The sequence below is a fragment of the Suncus etruscus genome, chromosome 3 (genome assembly GCF_024139225.1).
Source record: "Suncus etruscus isolate mSunEtr1 chromosome 3, mSunEtr1.pri.cur, whole genome shotgun sequence".
Lineage (NCBI taxonomy): Eukaryota > Metazoa > Chordata > Mammalia > Eulipotyphla > Soricidae > Suncus > Suncus etruscus.
The window spans coordinates 154,278,749-154,299,123 of NC_064850.1; the positions used below are offsets into that span (position 1 = coordinate 154,278,749).

Sequence of the window (20,375 nt, forward strand, 5' to 3'; positions counted from 1 at the left end):
GCCAGAGAGGAGCGAAGCTGCACGCAGCGCGCCTTAGCTGCGACGTGCGCCTCTGGGGGCCGGGGTCAGGTGTCTGCCTCGCGAGCGCTAGCGTGGGACGGACCGCGGTTCGATCCCCCGGCGTCCCATAGGGGCGATTTCTGAGCGCATAGCCAGGAGTAACCCCTGAGCGTCAAACGGCTGTGGCCCAAAAACCAAAAAAAAAGAAGTGCGCCTCTGGCTTGCATCTAGGTCTAGGCAACCTGCTCCCCTATTTTCTCCCACTAGCTATACTACACTCAATAGTTAGTCAATTAAGCTTCAGGTTGATATAAGGGGATCAAGCAAAACTTTCCGATTATGAAAGGAGCTTGGAGCATGTAGGAATGAGTTGATGTTCTTTTCTTCCTTTCTTTCTTCCTTTTTTCTTTCCTCTTCTTTCTTTCCTTTCTTCCTTCCCTCCTTTTTTCTTCCTTCCCTCCTTCTTTCTTTCCTTCCTTCCTTCCTTCCTTCCTTCTTTCTTTCTTTCTTTCTTTCTTTCTTTCTTTCTTTCTTTCCTTCCTTCCTTCTTTCTTTCTTTCTTTCCTTCCTTCCTTCCTTCTTTCTTTCTTTCTTTTTCTTTCTTTCTTTCTTTTCCTTTCTTTCTTTTCCTTTCTTTCCTTTTCTTTTCTTTATTTTCACCCCCAATGTGGGACTGTTGATCTTGGACCTGCAAGGAGCAAGCTAGCCCTAAATTTCTCCAGGTCCACATTTCTTTTTGTTTGTTTGTTTTTTGTTTTTGGGCCACACCCAGCAGTGCTCAGGGGTTACTCCTGGCTGGCTGCTCAGAAATAATAGCTCCTGGCAGGCACGGGGAACCATATGGGACATTGGCAGATAGCACTGAAATCCTCAAGAACAAGAGTCCTAGAAAAAGTAGCTAACTGACTTTCTGCAGGGAATGGGTTGAGACCTGGGGAGAAATATTGAAAAAAAAATAATAAGTATTGAGGGGGCCAAAAAGATAGCACAGTGGTATGGTGTTTGCCTTGCACGCAACGGATCCAGCTTGAACCGTGGTTCAAATCCCAGCATCCCATATGGTCCCCCGTGCCTGCCAGGAGTGATTTCTGACTGTAGAGCCTGGAGTAACCCCTGAGTGCTGCTGGGTGTAACACCCCCCCCCCAAATTAAATATCAACCTGACCCATGAGAACAACCAAAGATGTCTTTGTTTAAATTATCTCTTTTTACTTTCTTTGCTTAAACTACAAACGGAAGATCAACTGAAAAGAAGTACTGTAGACTAGGACAGCATTTTCCCACTGAGGTCTTATGGCCCTCTTTGGGCCCCAAGAATATTCAAAGAAGCCCAACGATGAAAATCAAGAAAATGGAGAGCCAACATAGGTGCCTAATTAGGCATCAATTGGTAGGACAGGGACCACAAAGAAGAAGCATTCAGAATGGGGCTATTATAGAGAAAGAGTTAAGAAACACTATTCTGGGACATCTACAATCCCCTGAGCATGGAAAAACTACAGCCTTTTTTATATATAATATGTATATGAAAGTGCTGTCATTTTTCTTTGCATTATCCTCTCAAAATCAGTTGGGAAGCATTAGCAAAAGGGCTCAGAAATAGAGGGAATCCCCTGGGAGAAGATAGATAGATAGATAGATAGATAGATAGATAGATAGATAGATAGATAGATAGATAGATAGATATTGGTTTTTTTGGGTCACACCCGGCAGCACTCAGTGGTTACTCCTGACTCTATGCTCAGAAGTCGTCCCTGACAGGTACAGGGAACCATATGGGATGCCGAGATTCGAACCACCGTCCTTCTGCATGAAAGGCAAACGCCTTATCTCCTGAAGGAACTTTTTAGAATTTAGGAAACTTTATATGCGATAAGTTAGGGGAAAGAAAAGAGATACAGTACAGTGAGTAGGGTATAAGTCTTGTACACAACTGACCTGGATCAACCCTGGTACCACATGTGATCCACAGCACCACCAGGTGTGTGCACCACTGAGTATGACACAAAAACAAAAAGTTAATTCTACCTCACTATACCTTCACCTTTGTATAGGGATCTCAAGATACTCACTTAATTGTAGCAGAGTTGGGAGAATTCCCAAAATTTAGTTAGGGAGAAATAGAGAATGAATATGAGAAGTATGCTTAAGTCTCAGAAATTTTTCTGGGAACTTAAGCTACAGAGCAGCCATCACATTAACCAGAATATACAATGTCATCTTTTAGCTCTGGTATCAAGACATTTGAAAATGGAACTGAGGTCACATTAAAAAGGTAAGGGAGGGGGCACAGAGATAACATGGAGGTAAAGCGTTTGGCTTGCATGCAGAAGGACGGTGGTTCGAATCCCGCATCCCATATGCTCCCCCAGGCCCCAGCCTGCCAGGAGCGTTTTCTGAGTGTAGAGTCAGAAGTAACCCTTGAGCTCTGCCGGGTGTGACCCAAAAACAAAACAAAACAAACAAACAAAAATAGGTGAGGGATAGGGCCAGAGCAATAGCACATGCAATTGCTTCGTATGCAGCCAACCCAGGTGTGATTCTTGGCATCTTATAAGGTCCTCTGAGTCTGCCAAGAGTATATTATGAACGCAGAGCCAGGAGAAATCCCTGGGCATCACTGGTTGTGGCCCAGATTCCTAAAAATAAAAACATAAAATAAAAAGGTGAGGGGATTAGAGGGAGTAAGAAATAACCATGGAATATAGCCATGTATAAAAAAAATAAAAAGGGAGTAAAAAAAGTTTTTTCATGAAGGGGTAGAGATCATACACTACAAGTAAAATAATTTGAATAAACAATTCTTGAATATTTATATTAGAGAATACAAGCACATTTCATAAGAAAAATGTAATTATGACATTTTTCATGTTCAAACATTTTCATTTAAGAATTTATTTTAGGGGCCGGGTAGGTGGCACTGGAGGTAAGGTGTCTGCCTTGCAAGCGCTAGCCAAGGAAGGACCGCGGTTCGATCCCCCGGCGTCCCATATGGTCCCCCCAAGCCAGGGGCGATTTCTGAGCACATAGCCAGGAGTAACCCCTGAGCGTCAAACGGGTGTGGCCCAAAAACCAAAAAAAAAAAAAGAATTTATTTTAGGGCCCGGAGAGATAGCACAGAGGCATTTGCCTTGCAAGCAGCCGATCCAAGACCAAAGGTGGTTGGTTCGAATCCCGGTGTCCCATATGGTCCCCCATGCCTGCCAGGAGCTATTTCTGAGCAGACAGCCAGGAGTAACCCCTGAGCACTGCCTGATGTGGCCCAAAAACCAAAAAAAAAAAAAAAAAAAAAGAATTTTTTTTAAATGTATATATTTGTTAAAATATTTTTTTCTAACTTGGTTGATTGATTGGTTTTTGGGCCACACCTGGCAGCACACAGTTACTCCTGGCTCTACACTCAGAAATCGCTCCTGGCAGGCACGGGGGACCATATGGGATGCCGGGATTCGAACCACCGTCCTTCTGCATGCAAGGCAAACACCTTACCTCCATGCTATCTCTCTGGCCCCTCAAATTTATCTTTTTTTTTCTTTTTTTTTTTTTTTTTTGGTTTTTGGGCCACACCCGGCTGTGCTCAGGGGTTACTCCTGGCTGTCTGCTCAGAAATAGTTCCTGGCAGGCACAAGGGACCATATGGGACACCGGGATTCGAACCAACCACCTTTGGTCCTGGATCGGCTGCTTGCAAGGCAAACACCGCTGTGCTATCTCTCCGGGCCCTCAAATTTATCTTAATGAAAAACATTATGCTGGGGCCAGGCGGTGGCGCTGGAGGTAAGGTGCCTGCCTTGCCTGCGCTAGCCTAGGACGGACCGCGGTTCGATCCCCCGGCATCCCATATGGTCCCCCCAAGAAGCCAGGAGCAACTTCTGAGCGCATAGCCAGGAGTAACCCCTGAGCGTCACAGGGTGTGGCCCAAAAACCAAAAAAAAAAAAAAAAAGAAAAACATTATGCTTTTGAAGATATTGTGATTATTTTTACATAAGCATTTTGTTTATTTTTCCTGCTTTATAATTAATATAATGAACAATCAAACTTGCTGATACTGTAAGCCCTGTGTTGATATAAGTTCTTAGAATGCAACATTGGAAAGGGATAGACTAGGTCTGTCTTTTTGTAATTGGGCTCAGAGCAAAAACCCTCAGGTAATACCTTTCAAAATATTTCTATTCATTGTCTCCATGGCATTTAATAAGTCATTCTGCATTGTGACTTACACAGATTTCAAAACTGTGAGAAGAACAGCATGCATCTATATACATTATCATTATTCCAGGTGAGAACAATTACCTTTTCCATTTCTTCATAAGAGATGCTATTTCAATATTTCAGAAAAATTTCCAAGTAGGTTCTGTCCATGTCAGTCTGAGTCATTTCCATCTCTTCTTTTTTTTTTTTTTTTTTTTTGTGTGTGTGTGTGTGTGGTTTTTGGGTCACACCCAGCAGTGCTCAGGGGTTATTCCTGGCTCCAGGCTCAGAAATTGCTCCTGGCAGGCACAGGGGACCATTGGGAAGCCGGATTCGAACTGATGACCTCCTGCATGAAAGGCAAACACCTTACCTCCATGCTATCTCTCCGGCCCCGATTTCCATCTCTTCTTACAATACCAAACATTAACAAATTAAGAAGGAAGTGAGTGGAATATTTTTGAGAATTAATAGAATTATTACTGTAAAAATACTTTATGTGATGGACTTGGTTCAATTCCCCCGGTGTCCCATATGGTCCCCCAAACCAGGAGCGATTTCTGAGTGCATAGCCAGGAATAGCCTCTGAGCATCACCAGGTGTGGCTGATAAAAAAAAAAAAACTTTATGTGAAGTTCTCTGTAATTTTAATACACTGTGACAAATGCACAGGTTAAGAATATCTTAGGTCAGGTCTCTTTCATTCACCTTCCTGAAAACAACTATGCTATCCAAATGACTATTTGAAATAATTTGGTATTTCATAATTCATTGAGCATTTATTATGAATAGCCATTGTGCTACATGATTATTTTACTTAGATCCTTTAGAATTATCATAGTTTTAACACATTAAAAATATGTAAAATCGGGGCTGGAGCAATAGCACAGCAGATAGGGCATTGGACTTGCAGATGGCCAACCTGGGTTTGACCTAGCATCCTATATGGTCCCCTGAGTCTGCCAGGAGTTATTTCTGAGCGCAGAACCAGGAGTAACCCCTTAGTGCCGATGGGTGTAGCTCAAAAAACAAACAAACATAAAAAAGTAAAATCATAGAAGGTATTTAAATTATAAGTCACGAATTATTTATATTCAATAATCTCATAAGGTAGGAAATAGATACATATCAAAACTAGAAAGTGGGGCTGAAGTAATAAGACATCTGGTAGGGTATTTGCCTTGCACATAGCCAATTTGGATTTGAAATCTGACACTCCATATAGTTCCCCGAACCTCGCTAGGTGTGATCCCTGAGTGCAGAGCCAGGAATAATTCCTGAGCACACCTGTACTACAAAACAAACACAAACACACATATATACATACAATAATAAATAAATAAATTTAAAACAAATTGACCCAGATTATCTAAGTGAATCAAATATAATAAAAAATATCCTTAAGTTGTAAATATTGAAGCCAAAAAGATATAATCAGATATTTATCAGCTTGAGAAGCATTCAAGAGAACATTTCTGACATTTTTATTAATTCTGACTTATGGATTACACTTAGAAGTGCGCTAGAGCTACTTTGGCTCAGTGCCTGGGGGATCTCTTACAGAAGTGTTCAGAGGAACATGAGGTGCCAAGGATTAAACCTGGGCCTCAAACATGCAAAGCATGCACTCCAGCATGGTCATTGCATCTTTTTGATGGGAATAATCACAGTAAGGCCAAACAATACAAAACTCCACCGGGCTGGCATGACCTTAACTAAAGAAGACTTTGGTTGGCCCCTCCCACAGGTTAGACAGCAGAAGGCATGGTTCCTGAGTATGGCTACCCCAACCACAACAGTATATTAGCCCTTACGTCAATCAGCATTCCCTCAAATACCCACAAAAGTGTTCTGGGGACAATAAACAATTGAACTCTAATCACAGAGTAGTAGTAAGTTCATGCCAAAGAGCACATTCCTTGAGTGAGCACAGAGGCTCCACATATTTGCAAAGTAACTCCAAACTGGAAGGGAATATCCTTGAGAGGTGGAAGAGACCAACACTGGTCAAGCTCCTCCAGAGTCCTCCCTGGCATTGGGGGTGACACCAATTGTGTATTAGAAAGAATCACCCCCACACTACCATTGGAAAACAGCTCAGAATCCTACCATGGGAAGCAGACAACAATAGGAACCTTCAAGTCTCAACCAGGAATATCCACCTACATAATATCTCTTTGAAAAAGATTCCAGAGAGGAATTGCTGAGGATGTCTAAAGAGCTCAAAGAAATTATGGAACAGACAGTCAAAAAACAGCTTACATCTTGATAAAAGAAAAATAATAGGCCTCGTGATATGTAGACCATCATGACTTTCAGACAATGAGGTCATGAGTTTGATTCTTGGCACTGCTCCTACGTCATGAAATGCAAACTTCAGTGTCACACATATGTGAGCTCTATCACATAGGAAACCTTTTAGCAACCACTGGTTGTTGGCACCAAAACCAGTTGTGCAATCCTCAGACATTGCACCCAATACAAGAGCTAAGTGTGAAATAAAATGAAAAGAATAGGCCTAGCTTTGGAGCTGGAGGATAACATTGTGGTAGGATGTTTTTGCCTTGCATCAGCTGACCAAGAACGAACCTGGGTTCGATTCCCGATGTCCCATATGATCCCCGAGCCAAGAGCAATTTCTGAGCGCATAGCCAAGAGTAACCCCTGAGCGTCACCAGGTGTGCCCCCCCCGAAAAATAATAATAATAAAATTAAAAAATAGGCCTAGATTAAAATAAAACATCCATGTACATATAATAGCATAATACTTAATATAGCATAGGCAGTTTCGTGTATGTTCTAACCACCTCCTCACCCCACCCCACCCCCAGTCATGCCAGGAGGAATTTCTTAGTTCAGAGACAAGAATAACCCTTGACTTTTGCAGAGTGTGCCCTCAAAACCAAAAGTAAAGAAAAAAAGAAAAAGAAATACTAGCCAAGAACCTCCCTAAGCTGAGAAAGGAATTCAATGCCCAGATTCATGACTCTCAAAGAGTTCCAAATAAAATAAATTCACACAGACATATATCAAGACATATTATGTTTGAAATGAAAAGGGAAATCTCGGGTATAGAAAATCCTAAAATTAGTGAGAGTAAAGGAAAGCAACACACGTGAGGGAGCCCAAAGAACTAACAGCAGACCTCTCAACAGAATTTCCATAGGAGTACAAAGTATGTATATATATATATATATATATATATATATATATATATATATATATATGTATATATGTACAAAGTACTGAATAGAAAAAATCTCCAGCCAACAATGTTGTACATTATTAAGTTATCACTCAGATTTGAAGGAAGATAAAATAAAAAGCTTTTTAGGCAAATAACTATCTGTGGAATTCGTGTTATTTTTTGTTTTGTTTTGTTTTTGTTTGTTTTTCTGTTTTTTTCTTTTTTTTTTTTTTCTTGGTTTCTGGGTCACACCCAGCAGCGCTCAGGGGCTACTCCTGGCTCTATGCTCAGAAATTGCCCCCACAGGCTCGGGGGACCACATGGGATGCCGGGATTCGAACCACCATGCATCTGCATTCAAAGCAAACACCTTACCTTTATGCTATCTCTCTGGCTCCTGGAATTCATAACTATTAAATAGACTTTCTAATACTTACTAACAGGGACTTCTGTAAAAGGAAAACCCAATTTGGCAAAAATTGTAACACCTACAAAAATATAAAATTTTGCAGAGAAGGAGAATAATGGTTATCTGTTTTTTTTTTGTTTTGTTTTGTTTTGTTTTGTTTTTTGCGGGGGGGTATTTTAGGAGGAGCACTCAGCAGTACTCAAGGATTACTCCTGACTCTGCTCAGGGGCCATTCCTGGCAGTGCTCAGGGGACCATATGAAATGCAGGAGATTGTACCATGGTCAGCCACGTGCAAGGCCAATACCCTACCCGTTGTGATATCGCTCAAGCTTCTGAGAATATGTATTTAATTTTCAAGTTTACTGATTCTTTCCTTACTTTATTATCTTCCTTCTGTTAAATTTAGAAAAATTTATATTTTAGGGGTGAGTGTATGAGTCCAATGAGTTCAATCTTTGGCACCACAAGAGAAGAGAAAGCAAGAGAGAGAGAGGGACAGAGACAGAGACAGAGAGAGGAGCAGACAGAGACAGAGACAGAGAGAATTTTATAGTTCAGTTATTTTATTTTCAGTTCTAATTTTTTTGTTTTTGTTTTTCGGGCCACACCGTTTGATGCTCAGGGGTTACTCCTGGCTAAGCGCTCAGAAATTGCCCCTGGCTTGGTGGGACCATATGGGACGCTGGGGGATTGAACTGCGGTCCTTCCTTGGCTAGCACTTGCAAGGCAGACACCTTACCTCTAGTGCCACCTCGCTGGCCCCTATTTTCAGTTCTAAATTTTATATTTGCTTCTTTCTAAATAGTTTTCTAAATGGTGAGTAGAAGTTGGCCACACCCAGTAATACTCAGTGGCTTTTCCTTCTTTTTTTGTTTTTTGTTTTTGGCCCACATCCGTCAGCACTCAGGAGTTACTCCTGGCTCTCTGATTAGAAATGGCTCCTGGTAGGGGCCGGAGAGATAGCATGGAGGTAAGGCATTTCCCTTGCGTGCAGAAGGTCAGTGGTTCGAATCCCGGCATCCCGTATGGTCCACTGAGCCTGCCAGGAGCAATTTCTGAGCATAGAGCCAGGAGTAACCCCTGAGCACTGCCAGGTGTGACCCAAAAAGAAAGAAAGAAATTTCTCCTAGCATGGAGCCAGAGAGATTGCACAGTGGTAAGGTGTTTGCCTTGCAAGTGACCAACCCAGAACCAATGGTGGTTCAAATCCTGGCATCCCTTATGGTTCCCTGGGCCTGCCAGGAGTGACTTCTGAACAGAGAGCCAGGTGTCACCCCTAAGCACTGCCGGGTGTGGCCCAAAAATAAAAAAAAAAATAAAAAATGGGATGCCCGGAATCGAACCTGGATCTGTCCTGGGTTTGCCGCATGCAAGGCAAATGCCCTACCATTGTGCTATCCCTTTGGCCCCATTAGGGGTTTTTGTTGGCTTTGTGCCATATTACCTCTGACCACGCTCAGGGGATCATATGTGATGCTAGGGGTTTTCAGGATGCAAGGCAAACATTTTGATCTCTGTTCTATCTCTCTGGCTCTTTAACTAGATCTTATTTCTTTGTTATTACTTCATATATGTTCATTTATTATTAACATATTTTCCATTTTATCATTGAATATAGTTATATAGCAATTCTCAAAAGATAAGATGATTGTTTCGTGTTAAAGTTTGTAACGTAAAATCACATTAACGAACTTTAGTAGTCTATTAAATCCATTGGACTAGCTGGGGAGATAGTAAATTCCATAAATCATTTTTTTGTTTTTTTTTTCTTATTTTTTGGGTCACACTCGGCAGCACTCAGGGGTTACTCCTGGATCTATGCTCAGAAATCGCCCCTGGCAGACACAGAGGACCTGTGGGAATGCCTAGATTCGAACCACAGTCCTTCTGCATGAAAAGCAAATGCCTTACCTCCATGCTATCTCTCCGGCCCCCATAAATCATTTTTTAAATAATGTAAAATTTTCTTGGGTGAAAGGGTTTGTAAGTAGAAAAAGTTTAAGAAACTTTGGTGAGGCTACAGTGAATACGGTGTTTGTCTTGCATACAGTGGACCCAGGACAGACGGTGGTTCAAATCCAGACATCCCATATGGTCCCCCGTGCCTGCCAGGGGCAATTTCTGAGCACAGAGCCAGGAGTAACCCTGAGTGCTGCCAGGTGTGACCCAAAAAACAAAAACAAACAAAATTTTTTTTTAATCTTAACTTTTTTTTTGGCTTTTGGTCCATATGGGAATCGAATCAGTGTTTTTCCAGGTCAGCTGGTGCAAGGCAAATGTCCTACCGCTGTGCTCTCCTTCTAACTCCAATCTTAACTTTTTTTTTTTTTTTTTTTTTTTTTTTGTTTTTGGGCCACACCCTGTGACGCTCAGGGGTTACTTCTGGCTATGCGCTCAGAAGTTGCTCCTGGCTTCTTGGGGGACCATATGGGACGCCGGGGGATCGAACCGCGGTCCGTCCTAGGCTAGCGCAGGCAAGGCAGGCACCTTACCTCCAGCGCCACCGCCCGGCCCTCAATCTTAACTTTTTTAATCTATTCTTTTATTTATTTTATTTTATTTTATTTTGGATTTTTGGGGGCCACACCCGGCAACCCTCAGGGGGTTACTCCTGGCAGGCTCTGGGGACCATATGGGAATTAAACCCTGGTCTGTCCTGGTTCAGCCATGTGCAAGGCAAACACCCTATCACTATGCTATCTGTTTGGCTCAAATCTTAACTTTTTTAATGTATTCTTTTTTTTTTTTTTTTTGGTTTTTGGGCCACACCCGGCGGTGCTCAGAGGTTACTCCTGGCTATCTGCTCAGAAATAGCTCCTGGCAGGCACGGGGGACCATATGGGACACCGGGATTCGAACCAACCACCTTTGGTCCTGGATCGGCTGCTTGCAAGGCAAACGCCGCTGTGCTATCTCTCCGGGCCCTTTTTTAATGTATTCTTTAGTTAAAATTTTTTAATCTTAACTTTTTTTAATCTATTTTTTGTTAAAAAATAGAGTTAAAAGTAACATGAGGGGCCGGAGAGATAGCATAGTGGCGTTCGCCTCGCATGCAGTTGATCCAGGACCTAAGGTGGTTGGTTTGAATCCCGGCGTCCCATATGGTCCCCCGTGCCTGCCAGGAGCTATTTCTGAGCAGATAGCCAATAGTAACCCCTGAGCACCGCTGGGTGTGGCCCAAAAAGAGGGGAAAAAAAAAAAGTAACATGAGATAAGAGTCTGGAAATATAATTTCCAGTTTGATCCCTGGCACTGCAAAAACAGAAACTGAAAAACAGCATTTGCTTTTGCATCTTCCTATGACACTAAGAGAAAAGAAAGGTAGAAGGCTATGAAGGTGAATTTCTCAGATATCCAGCCCAAAAGAGATCTCTCCCGCTTAGTCAGTGACCCCATTACAGCCTTTGTGCTACAAAAAAGACCCAATTGAAGCCAACTGACTGTGGTTCTCATCATAAAGCAGTTTCCCCAGGCCTTGGGCTGCCAAACAACTATTTAATTGCTTAAACTGACCTAGACTATAACCCAGAGACAGAGCAAGAAAAGAAGCAGAGCTACTGGCCCACACTGAAAAGAAAGCAGTTGGCAGAGGGAATATTTGCACCATAATGCTTTACCACCCTGGTGGAAGGCAAAATAGCTCTGCTGATGGTGATTGTGCAGTAAGTGGATCCATGAAGTTGGTTGTATTCTTGTTCCTGGGTGGTAAAGAAAAATGGGTGCTTCCAAATGCATTATCAAGGAGAAGGCCTGCTGATGTCTCATCTAAAAGAATGTACCACTACTGCTTTCGTACAAGGTAACTTAAACAACAAAGAAGATTTGGTTAATCTGATGAAGCCTTTAGGACAGATAAAAAAAAAAGAATCTGAGTGCCACTGTGACTAGAGAAGTCATAACCCGGGTCCAAAGTTGGAGAAGGGTTAGGAAAGTGTCTCAGTGGAAGAGCACTTGTCTGATATAGGTGATGACCTGGGCTTTCAAGCTCCCACACCACCAAAAAGCAAGCCTATAAAAGTCAGTGTAAAGGCAAAGTCTAAAGAGTACCACAAATCATGTTATATGCCTATTGCTGCTTGTTGTTGTCCATGATGATAATTTATAATATTTTAATACCAATAAAAAGATTTAAATGTTTAAGCACAAAAGACAAAAGTAGATGTTTCATTTACCACCAACTCTAATGGGTTGGTGAAAAACAATCCTATCTTGAAAATGTTTATTAATAAGCCACACTCTTTCAAGTTTTTATTTATTTTTTTGAACATATTAGGCAAAAAGGGAGGGGGTCAAATCTGGGCTTCCTTGGAAGCAAATCATTACTCCAGCCCCTGGTAGAGTCTAACACCATAGAGATGTCCAAAGCATCACTCTAACCTATTTTAATCAATGACAGCAACTTGGTATCAGGAGCAACACAGTGGTGGGAAAACCAGGCAGGAAATTATGGGTAGTAGAGAAACTCTTTTATCAACCTGCAGGCACAGCTACTCACTTGCTGAGGGAGGGTTGAAGAAATCCTTGGGAGCAGGGTGGGTCCAAAGGACTTCCAATTCTTCAAAACACCAGCTATGAGCAGAGACCGACAGTGATTGCACCAGGCATGTACATGAGCACTTCCGGAGCATCTTGAGCCGCGTGCACAAGTATTTCCAGGTCACACAGGCAACTGGCATAATTCTTCTACTGGTCTCAACTGTGCGGCCTTGTGCGGAGCCCAAGACTATGGCGTCTAGGTATGACCGAGCCATCACTGTCTTCTCCCCGGACGGACATCTGTTCCAGGTAGAATATGCCCAGGAAGCAGTGAAGAAAGGATCCACAGCGGTGAGTGAGCAGTTTGTTGATGGAGCATGATGTCGGGTGGGCCCTCTGCCCAGCAGGTCTTCCAGTGGTAAAATTTGCCCTGCCTGCACCTTTCTGGAGAGGGTTGCAGTCTCTGCAATCAAAGCTGGAAATGGTAGAGGAGAAGGCTGCAAGGTATCAGAGGTTTCCTTTTGTGCGACTACCTTTTTTTAACAGATATTCCTAGAGACAAAGTGTGTGTGTGTGTGTGTATGTGTGTGTGTGTGTGTGTGTGTGTGTTGTCACCTTGCCTCTAGGCACAAATGGAAAGTCTTTCCTAAGTATGACTTCTTTGTGGGGAACTGTGGTATCATAATATTTAGAGAAAATATTAAACATTTGGTCAATCAGGGCCCGGAGAGATGGCACAGCAGCGGCGTTTGCCTTGCAAGCAGCCGATCCAGGACCAAAGGTGGTTGGTTCGAATTCCGGTGTCCCATATGGTCCCTTGGTTTTTGGGTCACACCCGGCGTTGCTCAGGGGTTACTCCTGGCTGTCTGCTCAGAAATAGCTCCTGGCAAGCACAGGGGACCATATGGGACACGGGGATTCGAACCAACCACCTTTGGTCCTGGATCGGCTGCTTGCAAGGCAAACGCCGCTGCTGTGCCATCTCTCCGGGCCCAGGAGCTATTTCTGAGCAGACAGCCAGGAATGACCCCTGAGCACCGCCAGGTGTGGCCCAAAAACCAAAAAAAAAAAAAAAATTGGTCAATCAGGTTTGCCTTGCACATGGCTGACCCAGGTTCCATCACCTGCATCCCATATGATAACCTGAGCCTGCCAGGAGTCATTCCTGAGTGCAGACAACCACCCGGTATGCCCCCCCCAACACACACACACACCCCATCACCACCACCACCATCAAATCTATAATGCCTGAGCAGAGGCAAATAGCTCCATGGCCTGGAGTGCTTACAAATGTGAATACCCCCTAGGGACACTCCCTCCACCACCACCCCACCTCCACTTTATATTGGAGAATGCAGGGAGGGGCCTCAGGACTCCTGAGAACTGCGAGGGAGCCCCCCTCGTTTTGAAAATTGATGGTGCCTACTTCTGGAATATGGACGAAAACGATGTAAAATTAAATTTGGTTTATTATGGTTGAAAAAACACAGTCACTTAAGCACTTTTCACCTGTTAAAAATAATCAGACTAATACTCTCATCCTAGCACTAGGAGGGCTTTTAGGTGCTCTATACAAGAATCTTTAATATTTAGACACTTTTGGGATATCTAAGACATTTGGTTTCTAAGTAGTACCAGAATTTTTGAGAGATTATACCCTAAATTTGCTGCTATATGGATGGATCTGGAGAGTATAAATGCTGAGTGCAGTTAGTGAGAGAGACCTTATAGGATGATCTCTCTCACATGCAGAATATAAAGAAAAATAGTAAGGGAATGACAAAAGCCCAAAGGCAATAATAACCAAAAAGTGGTGTATAGTAGGAAGCTTGCCACAATGAAGTTTTGTAAATCACTGTGCCTAAAATAAAATAATATTAAAAATGTATATTTCTAATAGACTTTTAAATATTCAGTGTAGCTGTTATACACATGGCCAAGTTCCAATTGGATTTTGTAATCATAGTGATTTACAAAAATGTGAAAGGACAAAAGTGCCCTAGTGACCAAAAATCTAATATCCCAAATTTTCCAAGTCCTAACCTTTAAATTCAAAAGAATATAATTTTCTTTTTTTTTTTTTTTTTTTTTTTTTGGTTTTTGGGCCACACCCAGCAATGCTCAGGGGTTACTCCTGGCTGTCTGCTCAGAAATTCCTCCTGGCAGGCACAGGGGACCATATGGGACACCGGGACTCGAACCAACCACCTTTGGTCCTGGATCGGCTGCTTCCAAGGCAAATGCCTCTGTGCTATCTCTCCGGGCCCTAATTTTCTTTTTTATCTCAATCTGTATGCATATGTTTTTATGTGTTTTTGGGAGTTAAGACATTGTCTATGAGATTTGGTGCATTTCTTTTTTTTTTTTTTTTTTTTTTTTTGGTTTTTGGGTCATACCCGGCAGTGCTCTGGGGTTACTCCTGGCTCTATGCTCAGAAATCACTCCTGGCAGGTACGGGGGACCATATGGGATGCTGGGACTCGAACCACGGACCTTCTGCATGAAAGGCAAGCGCCTTACCTCCATGCTATCTCTCCGGCCCCTGATTTGGTGCATTTCTAAGTTTAGTTATATCTGTATTTTCTTTCATCATACCAAATTTGCTATGGAATGAATAATTCACTTTTATTATAAATCTATCAAATCCAAAGTGTTAAAAAAATAACACTAGAAAGAATTTTATCATTTATAAAAAGTATTTGTTGTTTAATTGGACCCTCTAGTTTTGCAACAAATTTTTTAGAACTGTAAATTTAAGAAAAGCCTATGTAGCTTAAACCAAAAGGGTACCATTTTGATAAAAACAAAAAAGTTACATAATCCCCAGCATGACATGGAACATATGGCTAGAAAATAATGCCCAAGTTTTAGAGTCTAAAATTAAGGGAGCAATGGGAGAAGACAGGAGTGTAATAAGAAACCACATTGGCTCATTTAAAATGTTTTAAGAATGCTATAGAAATGATTGATTATTCTTTTGTAATGAGCTGTAAAAGGGTAAGGATATAAAAATACCTATAATGGGCTTTTTTAAAGATACATTGGAAGGATGAGGCAGTTTTGTTTCAGAATTTTGAAATAATTTTCATCTTTGATGAGTTATTTATTGTATTTCCTTAAGGGTGCTATGACCTTTCATATGGGGTAAACTTTATGGAATTGTTTATTCAAATATGTGACAAAATATTGTCTATAACTGGCAGTTGGTAGGATGATTTATAAATTTATAAGCCCAGTTTTGGGATCATTTTGGACAATATATAGATATTATATTTAGTAAACAAAAATTTACTTGGATTATGATAAGAAGCCTTTGATTCTACTTTCATTATCTTACAGAGTGAAGTAACACTTTATGCCTGATTTCTTTTTGCTTTAGTTCTTTTTCTAAAATTAAAACGATCTTGGAATAACATTTTGGAGATATAATACCTTTCTTCTTTGAAAAAAGAGGATTCTTCACAATATTCCCTGAAAAAGATAAGATTTATTACTATTCCTTATCCTGTCCTTTCCCTGACCCCACATTGTTATTAGCTCCATATTTCCTACTTTATCAAATCTCATCTTCATGCTCTGGCCATCAAAGTCTTCTATAATCCCTTATCTACCCTCTTTAATTAAAGAGGCAGTTTCATGGCTTCACTGATATATGTGTCTGCCCTTAAAGTGGGGATAAGAGAAAACACATCTATTTTTCACCATTCTTCATCCTTCTTATCCTCTAAGAATCACACATTTTCTCTTCTCGAGCCTTCTCAGATCCACTCCAGTTATCATGGATCTTTATGTTCTCCAGAGTTTATAACCTACACTATAGAGCATTATACAATATTTACTATTTAGTCTCACCTTTTCTTTAATTTCAAGTATATTTAATAGTCTTCCCACTATTAATAGTGTAATAGTGGAAAATCTTTGTGAGTCTGTATGATAGAATTCCTTTTTTTATTTTTATTTTTATTTATTTATTTATTTATTTATTTTTGGCTTTTGGTTTTTGGGTCACACCTGGCAGCGCTCAGGGGTTACTCCTGGCTCTATGCTCAGAAATCACTCCTGGCAGGCTCAGGGGACCATATGTGATACATTAACCTTCTGCATGCAAGGCAAACGCCCCACCTCCATGCCGTCTCTCCGGCCCTGTATGATATAATTCTTTTTATAATTTTACCATATAATATACTGCCAGCTCTTTGTGGGAGCTGTTCCTAGTGGGGCCATGGACCCTCAGTGTCTGCAATAAAACTTGAATTTTCACATGCAAAGCATATGTTTCACTTATTGAACTATCTCTCTAGCCCAGTATTTATTTTTTATTAAGTATTTTATGTACATATCTGACATTAAGGACAATAAAATGCAGGACTAGGGAATCACCATGTTCCCCCTCTTTGTCCCATATCCCCAGCCTCTCTTCCACTTTCCCCTCCAACTTTTGCTATTTTCCATGTTATTTTCTCTTTTAAACAAGACCTTTTACTACTCCTAAATAGTCATAGGCTCCAGGCTCCTAGATTTAATAGAATTATTTATCCTGACTTCCAAATAACTCAAGTAAAATTTTAAGCATACACACACACACACACACACACACACACATGTTGGGTTTGGAGTCATACTGGTGATGCTCAGGGGTTGCTTCTGGCTTTGGGGGACAAATGAGATGCCAGGGAGTGAACCAGGTCCCTCCTGGGTCAGCTGCATGCAAGGCAAATGCCCTACCGCTGCGCTATCGCTCTGAACCCTTAAGCATATATTTTTTGCCTAGGCTGAGTAACTTTTATAGCCCTATGTAGGGGCAAGAGCAATAGTTCAGAAGGTATTGTGTTTGCCTTGTACATGCTGATCCAGGTACAATTCCTAGTATCTCATATGTTCATCCATGCCTGCCAGGAGTAATTTCTGAGATCGGAGCCACTAGTGACCCATGAATGCTGCCAAATTTTATAGCCATACCTAAAGATTGAGTATTTCCCAAGAGCAAATGAAATGTTGTTGTTAGCAGAAGGGCAAAATGACATCTCTCCACTCTCCTCTGTAACATTTATATTAAAAGATTTACTTTGATTTCTTTTTTTTTTTTTTTTTGGTTTTTGGGCCACACCCGGCGGTGCTCAGGGGTTACTCCTGGCTGTCTGCTCAGAAATAGCTCCTGGCAGGCACGGGGGACCATATGGGACACCGGGACTCGAACCAACCACCTTTGGTCCTGGATCGGCTGCTTGCAAGGCAAACGCCGCTGTGCTATCTATCCGGGCCCAGATTTACTTTGATTTCTAAAAATCCTGGAATAAATTGATCTTGAGGGGCCGGAGAGGTAGCATGGAGGTAGGATGTTTGTCTTGCATGAAGAAGTACGGTGGTTCGAATCCCAGCATCCCATGTGGTCCCCCGAGCCTGCCAGGAGTGATTTCTGAGTGTAGAGCCAGGAATAATCCCTGAGCACTGCCAGGTGTGATCCCAAAAAAAACAAACAAAAAAATAAATTGAACTTGATTATTTTGCACTGTATTATTATTATTATTATTATTGTTTTCTTAGAATTCTGTATTGTTTCTAGTTTTGATTTTTTTTTTTTTTTTTTTTTTTGGTTTTTGGTTTTTGGGCCACACCCGGCAGTGCTCGGGGGTTACTCTTGACTATCTGCTCAGAAATAGCTCCTGGCAGGCACAGGGGACCATATGGGACACCGGGATTCGAACCAACCACCTTAGGTCCTGGATTGGCTGCTTGCAAGGCAAACACCGCTGTGCTATCTCTCTGGGCCCCTCTTGTTTGGATTTTTTTAATTTTTTTTCTTCTTTGTTTTGAGTTACTTCTGACTTTAAACTCAGGAATTATACCTGGCATGCTCAGGGAACAATATAAGATGCTGGAGATAGAACCCAGGTAAACCCTATGGAAGGCAAGTGCCAGTTCCTCTTGTTTGAATATTTGGCATCATTTTTCCTAAAAACCTTTGGTACTTTTCTATATTTAAAAAAAAATTGAGGGGGGGTGGATCACACCCGCGGCACTCAGGGGTTACTCCTGGCTCTGCTCAGAAATCAAATTGCTCCTGGCAGGTTCACGGAGACTATCTGGGATGCTGAGAATTAACTGGGGTCCGTCCGGGTTTGGACACGTGCAAGACAAATACCCTACCACTGTGCTATCGCTCCAGTCCCTATATGCTATCTTTTAAAAAATGTTATCTTTTGGGGCCGGATATATAGGGGCTGGAGCAATAGCACAGTGGTAAGGTGTTTGCCTTGCACATAGATGATCCAGGACAAGCCTTGGTTTGATCCCTGGGATCCCATATGGTCCCCGGAGCCAGGAGCATTTTCTGAGCGCATAGCCAGGAGTAAATCCTGAGCATCACTGGGTGTGGCCCAAAAAAAGAAAAAAAGTTAACATTTGGGAGGACCACACTCAATGGTGCTCAGGGGTTATTTTTGAATCTGCACTCAGGAATTATTCCTGGAGTACTTAGGGGTCCATATGGAATGCCAGGGATCGAACTCTGATTGACCGTGTATAAGCCAAATTCTCTACCTGCTGTACTATTGCTTCGGTCCCTAAAAAATGTTCTTTGCCAAACTTAAATTTTTTGGCATTTTGGTTTCTGTTGTTGTTGCTTTGGACTATACCTGGCAGTGCTCAGGGTTTTGTTTTTGTTTTGGGGTCATACCCGGCAGCGCTCGGGTTACTCCTGGCTCTATGCTCAGAAATCGCTCCTGGGGCCGCAGAGATAGCATGGAGGCAAAGCGTTTGCCTTAGATGCAGAAGGACGGTGGTTCGAATCCCGGCATCTCATATGGTCCCCCGAGCCTGCCAGGGGCGATTTCTGAGCGTAGAGCTAGGAGTAGCCCCTGCGCTGCCGAGTGTGACCCCTCCACCAAAAAAAAAAAAATTGCTTTTGGTAGGCTCGGGGGACCATGTGGGATGACGGGATTTGAATCACTGTCCTTCTGCGTCTAAGGCAAACACGCCTTACCGCTGTGCTATCTCTCCAGTCCCAGTGCTCAGGGTTAACTGCTGTGCTCAGTTGTCACTCCTGACCATGCTCAAGCACCACATGCAGAGCAGAGGATCAAACTTGGTGGTCAGCTTCCTTCAAAACAAACACTTTAAAATCTGAAAAATCTCTATGGCTCCCCAGTTTAACAGTATTACATAGTTTTTTTCTAAAAAGAGAAACAGTAAAAACAGAGAGAGAGAGAAAGAGAGAGAGAGAGAGAGAGAGAGAGAGAAATAGTTCCATTTTGATCTGTACCACAAAATACTTTAAATAGTATAGGAATTACTCATATCCCAAAGTTAAAATTAATCCTTGAACCTTCAAGATTCAGCAATGTTTTCGAGGGACAGTTATTTAATATCTCAGAACAAAAGGGTGTAGCCCTGTTGAGCTCTACTACCAGAACAAAACTATTTCTTGGAGCTGAAGAGAGGGTACACTGGATAGAGCGCTTGCTTTGCATGGGTTCGATCCCCAGCATCCCATATAGTCCCCCAAGTACAGCCAGTAGTAGTTCCTGAGTGCAGAGCCAAGAGTAAACAAAATAAAATAAAACAAAACAAAGTGTGTGTGTGTGTGTGTGTGTGTATCATGACCAAGAGATGAGATCTCTGACAAGCACATGTGATCAACACAGTGAATATAATGAGCAGGATAACCAGAGTATGTCTTAGTTCCAAGACTGAAAGAATGCAACCTCATCAAGCACCATGGCTGAGTTTGTAAACACCACAATTGATGTGTGAGCCCGGTTAATAACAAAACCAAATATAATTTTACAAAATGAGATTACTCTTTTGAGCATAATTTTTAATTTATTTCAATTTGGGTAAAACATGAGATGTTTTTAGGATTCAAATATATGGAAATATATCTCATAGCCTGATGAAGAACTATTTACATATTCTCTATAAAATATAATATTCAACATGTGGAGGCTGAAGAGATAGCTCAATGGACTGAGGTTCGATCCTCAGGGCCACCAGAGTGGTGTGTTCCTCCAAGCACCATGCCGCGTCCCATGAAAAGAAAAATACTTGCAGGCTAGAGAGATAAATCAAACAGACTGAGTATTTTCTTATAGTAGATCCAGATTCAGTGTT

The 20,375-nt window shown here is 41.8% G+C and overlaps 2 protein-coding genes and 1 non-coding gene across 4 annotated transcripts in view; 1 reads left to right on the forward strand and 2 right to left on the reverse strand.

Annotated features, from left to right (window-relative positions):
- Positions 1 to 20,375, reverse strand: part of KCTD1 (potassium channel tetramerization domain containing 1) — an 802,770-nt gene that overhangs the window by 448,455 nt on the left and 333,940 nt on the right. The window lies entirely within an intron of this gene.
- On the reverse strand, positions 664 to 768 carry LOC126005053 (small nucleolar RNA SNORA38). The gene has a single exon (XR_007494235.1). It is a non-coding gene; the product is annotated as a small nucleolar RNA SNORA38 (small nucleolar RNA).
- Positions 12,516 to 20,375, forward strand: part of PSMA8 (proteasome 20S subunit alpha 8) — a 29,257-nt gene continuing 21,397 nt past the window's right edge. Inside the window, exon 1 of the mRNA XM_049769583.1 lies at positions 12,516 to 12,617. Coding sequence (XP_049625540.1) covers positions 12,516 to 12,617 — 102 coding nt within the window. The remainder of the gene's footprint in view (positions 12,618 to 20,375) is intronic.